At 42.0% G+C, this 5,546-nt stretch overlaps 1 protein-coding gene across 1 annotated transcript; it reads left to right on the forward strand.

Annotated features, from left to right (window-relative positions):
- Positions 1-503: 503 nt before the first annotated feature.
- On the forward strand, positions 504-2,786 carry LOC116597051 (phosphoserine aminotransferase-like). The gene has a single exon (XM_032354324.1). The coding sequence runs from the start codon at positions 504-506 to the stop codon at positions 1,683-1,685; it is 1,182 nt and encodes a 393-aa protein (XP_032210215.1). The 3' UTR covers positions 1,686-2,786.
- The last annotated feature ends 2,760 nt before the right edge of the window (positions 2,787-5,546 follow it).

Below are 5,546 nucleotides of genomic sequence, written 5' to 3' on the forward strand. Positions count from 1 at the left end.
TTTGTCAAATAGATAAATAAAATCTTTTTTTTTTTAAAGACTTAATCAGAGAAAGACAATTATCATATGATTTCCCTGATTTGAGGAAGTTGAGAGGCAACATGGGAGGTTTGGGGGGATAGGAAAAGAATAAATGAAACAAGATAGGATCAGGAGGGAGACAAACCAAAAGAGACTCTTAATCTCAGAAAACAAACTGAAGGTTGCTGGGAGGAGGGGGGTAGGGAGAGGGAGGTGGAGTTATGGACATTGGGGAAGGTATGTGCTATGGTGAGTGCTGTGAAGTGTGTAAACCTGGCGATTCACAGACCTGTACCCCTGGGACTAATAATATATTTTATGTTAATAAAAAAATTAAAAAATTTAAAAAATAAAATAAAAAAAAAGACTTACTGTTTGATAAGTATAGAATTTCAGTTTGGCAAGATGCAAAACTTCCAGAGCTTGGTTGTACAACAAGTCAATATACTTAACACTACTGAACCGTACACTTAATGTTTAAAATGGTAAATTCTGAGACTCGCGCCGCGCACGCTTCTCTCCGTTGTCCTTGTCGCCTACGCTGCCGCACCATAAGCGCCCCGACGCAGGTGGTCAACTTCGGGCCCGGGCCTGCCAAGCTACCGCGCTCGGTATTGTTAGAGATCCAAAAAGAACTATTAGACTACAAAGGAATTGGGATTAGTGTTCTTGAAATGAGCCACAGGTCGTCAGATTTTGCCAAGATTATTAACAACGCAGAGAATCTTGTGCGGGAATTGTTAGCCATTCCAGATAACTACAAGGTGATTTTTGTGCAAGGAGGTGGGTCTGGCCAGTTCAGTGCTGTCCCCTTAAACCTGATTGGCCGGAAAGCAGGAAGGTGTGCTGACTACGTGGTAACGGGCTCTTGGTCAGCTAAGGCCGCAGAAGAAGCCAAGAAGTTCGGGACTGTGAATATCGTCCACCCCAAACTTGGGAGTTACACGAAAATCCCAGATCCAAGCACCTGGAACCTCAGCCCGGACGCTTCCTATGTGTATTACTGCGCCAACGAGACCGTGCACGGAGTGGAGTTTGGCTTTATCCCTGATGTCAAGGGGGCAGTGCTGGTTTGCGACATGTCCTCAAGCTTCCTCTCCAAGCCAGTGGATGTTTCCAAGTTTGGCGTGATTTTTGCCGGTGCACAGAAGAACGTGGGCTCTGCTGGGGTCACCGTAGTGATCATCCGTGAGGACCTGCTGGGGTTCGCGCTCCGAGAGTGCCCCTCGATCCTGGAATACAAAGTACAGGCTGCAAACGGCTCCTTGTACAACACGCCCCCGTGCTTCAGCATCTACGTCATGGGCTTGGTCCTGGAGTGGATTAAGAACAATGGCAGGGCCGCAGCCATGGAGAAGCTCAGCGCCATCAAATCGCAGATGATTTATGATATTATTGATAATTCTCAAGGATTCTATGTATGTCCAGTGGAGCCCAAGTATAGAAGCAAGATGAATATTCCATTCCGCATTGGCAATGCCAAAGGAGACAATGCTTTAGAAAAAAGATTTCTCGATAAAGCTCTTGAACTCAATATGATCTCCTTGAAAGGACATAGGTCTGTGGGAGGCATCCGGGCCTCTCTGTATAATGCTGTCACGATTGAGGATGTTCAAAAGCTGGCGGCCTTCATGAAGAACTTTCTGGAGATGCATCAACTATGAACACATCTTGACCAGTATATACTCTGCCCTTGAACAGTGTATAAAATATAAAGTAACTTGGGAATGAGGACAGAAACCTAGCAAACATGGTATTTTTCTCGAGTGAACGTGCTTATTACAGATCTCAGTTTTTTTTTAAAGAATGACAGCAGAACATCCACAGCTCTGCAAAGCTGGTGGGTTTAACGGCCTCCACCTTAATTCTCACGTGAACTGGAAGCATTTAAAAAAAAAAAAAATCTCCCTCTAGCTTTTCTAGCGAATTCTGGCTAACTTTGTCTTTGCTGCTACTTTTTCTAGTTAGATCTCAATATTCAAATCTGCGTGTGGCCTTAATGATGCAAATTGAAGTACTGATTTCTGGAGACACTCAGGCAGGGCACGGAGGCTGGGTGAGGACCGGGATTCAACAGGTGCTGAGTCTTGATCCTTTACAAAATGACATGGTGGCGTCTCCTGGGTTCTGCACCTGGTAATTCGGGTCCACACTGCCTGTGTGGTGATGTTTAGGGGTTCCAGGCTCAAGGGCAAGCTGGGGGATCTTTCTTTATCCTGTTACTCTCGTTAAAGAGATAAAAGTGACATACTATATGTTCACATGGCAAAGTCTGTTTTTAATACCAAATAGTTTATATCTCTATGCAGTCTGTTTCTAATAATACGGTTCTTGGGGATGCACATAGAGACTTAAGAGAATTTGTTAGAATCCTTAACCTCACGTATTACGGGTTAACGCTTGCAACGGTGTGTCCCTTCTCTCTCTCTTCTCTCTCCAAAATACCTGCTTCACAGGGTTTAGAAGTTCTCTGATTTCCTTTTATGTTCCTTTTAGTGGATAGAAGAGAAGGTTGCTTGGTTGCTATGTTCTTTTTTTTTTTCGGTTAAGCTGTTAAATTAAAATTCTCTGTTAAGCTCCCTTCTTGTTGGTTCACTTGACAGTTTTTTATAGTGTTTGACCAGTGATGCTGTGAGTTCTGGAGAACCTTTGCTGAAGAGTTTTTTCCCTGTTGTTCGTCCATTGTCAGTATTTCTCTTGACTGTGTGGAAGACATGAAAGTCCTAAAACATCTAAACGTTTGTCAATAAATTTCCTTACCTGCTTAAAAAAAAAAAAAAGGTAAATTCTATTTCATGTTAATTTTACCACAATTTTTAAAAAGATAATTTAATTTTTTATTATTTGTTGAAGATTTTACTTATTTATTTGAGACAGAGAAAGACTGAGAAAGAGCATGAGAGGGGAGAGGGTCAGAGGGAGAAGCAGGCTCCCCGCTGAGCCAGGCACCTGATGGGGGATTTGATTCCAGGACCCTGGGGTCATGACCTGAGCCGAAGGTAATCTCTTAACCAAGGTGCCTTAAAAAGATAATTTGATTTTTTAAATAAGAAACCAAAAAATATAAAAAGGATAGATGGTAAAATGTGTCTCTTACACTCCCATTTCCCAAATTTCCTGGTTCCTATTCCTCTATCCTGCATAGGTAACTACTTAAGCCATCTAGAAAATCTCTACCGCTAACATCACACTCAATGGTGAAAGACTGAAAGCTTTTTCCACTTAAGAAAAACAAGACAAGGATGTCTACTCTCACCACTTCTATCAACATGGTATTGGAATTTCGATCCAAGGTAATAGGGGTAAGAAAAGCATCTGTTTTGAAAAGGAAGAAGTAAAACTACCTCTACTTGCAGATGATATTATGTGATATATAGAAAATCCAACAGGATTCCCCCCAAAACTATTAGAGCTAATGAAAAGTTCAGCAAGATTATAAGATGTAAGTGTGCAAAAATCCATTTTATTTCTGTAAAATAGCAATGAACAATCAGAAGTGGAATTACAGTGGCACCTGGATGGCTCAGGGGGTTAAAGCCTCTGCCTTCGGCTCAGGTCATGATATCAGGGTCCTGGGATCAAGCCTGGCATCCTGCTCTCTGCTCAGCAGGGAGCCTGCTTCTACCTCTCTCTCTCTGCCTGCCTCTCTGCCTACTTGTGATCTTTGTCAAATAAATAAGTAAAATCTTTAAAAAAGAAAGAAAGAAAGAAAGAAAGAAAGAAAGAAAGAAACCCTGTGTTTATTGATTAGAAGACTTAGTTTTAGTAAGATGGCAATATTTCCCAAACTGATATACAGATTCAATGCAATCCCTACCAAAATGCCAGCTATTAAAAAAAAGTTCCAGCTATTTTTGCAGAACTTGATAAGCGGATTCCCAAATTCATGTGAACATTCGAGACCCAGAATAAGCCCCAAAAGTCTGGGAAAAGAACAAAGTTGGAGGACACACTTCCTTACCACAAAACTTACCCCAAAGCTGTGATAATCAAGACTGTGTGGTGCTGGCATCATGATAAACACATAGATCAATGGAACAGATTGGCAACTCCCGAAATAAACCCATGTATTTATGGTCAATTGTTCTTGACAAGGTGCCAAGACAACTCGGTGGGGAAACAAAAGGCGGAGGGACAACAGGACACCCAAGGGCAAAAGACTGAGACTGGATCCCGTTTCACACCGTTTATAAAAATGGATCAAAGAGCTAAAACTATCAAACTCTTACAAGAAAGCACAGACATACGTCTTTCTGATCTTAGAGGAGGCAATGATTTCCTAGATATAACACCAAAGGTATAAGCAACAAAAAAAGAAATAGATACACTGGGCTTCAGCAAAATTAAAAAAAGAGAATCTCGGGGCGCCTGGCTGGCTCAGTCTGAGGAGCGTGCGATTCTTGATCTCAGGATCATGAGTTTGAGCCTCACCTTGGGTGTAGAGATTACTTAAAAAAATAAAAAGGTATTTATCTCTGACACAACATAGATGAACTTTGAAAACATGATGTTGAGTGAAAGAAGCCAGATGCAAAATACCACATATTTTATGAAGCCATTTATGTGAAATATCCAAAAATCAGCATATCTTTTTTTTAAAAGATTTATCTATCTATTTTTAGAGAGAGAGGGTGAAAGCAGGTACGAGCTGGAGGAGAAATAAAGGGGGAGGAAGAGCGACAATCGTAAGCAGACTTCCCACTAAGCAGGGAGCCCGGCACAAGTCTAGATCCCGTGACCCCAAGATGATGACCTGAACCAAAACCAAGAGTTGGACACTCAACCAACTGAGGCACCCAGGTTACCTATCAAATCTTTTTTTTTTTTAAGATTTTATTTATTTATTTGACAGAGAGAGATCACAAGTAGGCAGAGAGGCAGGCAGAGAGAGGAAGGGAAGCAGGCCCCCTGCCGAGCAGAGAGCCCGATGCGGGACTCGATTCCGGGACCCTGAGATCATGACCCGAGCCGAAGGCAGCAGCTTAACCCACTGAGCCACCCAGGCGCCCAAATCTTTTTTTTTTTTTTTAAACCTGTATTTATTGAAGTAATCTCTATACCCAACATGGGGTTCAAACTCACAACACCCAGGTCAAGAGGTACATGATCTCCCAACTGAGTCAGCCAGGTACCACCAAAATCAATAAAGACAAAAAGGAGATTAGTGGTTTCTAAGGACTAGGAGAAGGGAGAAAGGGGGAGTGACTATTAATGGGAATGAGATCTTTCTGAGGTCATGAAAACATTCTACAAGTAGATAGTTGTGATGTGAATACACACACACACACACACACACACACAAAACCAGACAACAAACTATATGCTTTAAAGGGGTGAATATTATGGTATGTGAATTATATCACAATAAAAAAAAATTCCACATAAAAACACATTAAACTTTGGGGCACATGGGTGGCTCCTTTGGTTGAGTGGTTGCCTTTGGCTCAGGTCATTATCCTGGAATCCCAGGATGAGTCCTGCATTGGGCTTCCTGCTCAGCAGGGGGTCTGCTTCTCTGACCCTCC

The sequence above is a fragment of the Mustela erminea genome, chromosome 8 (genome assembly GCF_009829155.1).
Source record: "Mustela erminea isolate mMusErm1 chromosome 8, mMusErm1.Pri, whole genome shotgun sequence".
NCBI classification, from domain to species: domain Eukaryota; kingdom Metazoa; phylum Chordata; class Mammalia; order Carnivora; family Mustelidae; genus Mustela; species Mustela erminea.

What these genes read in the sequence shown, in the direction of transcription:
- LOC116597051 (XM_032354324.1), top strand. Translation starts at nt 504, where the DNA reads ATGGTAAATTCTGAGACTCGCGCCGCGCACGCTTCTCTCCGTTGTCCT.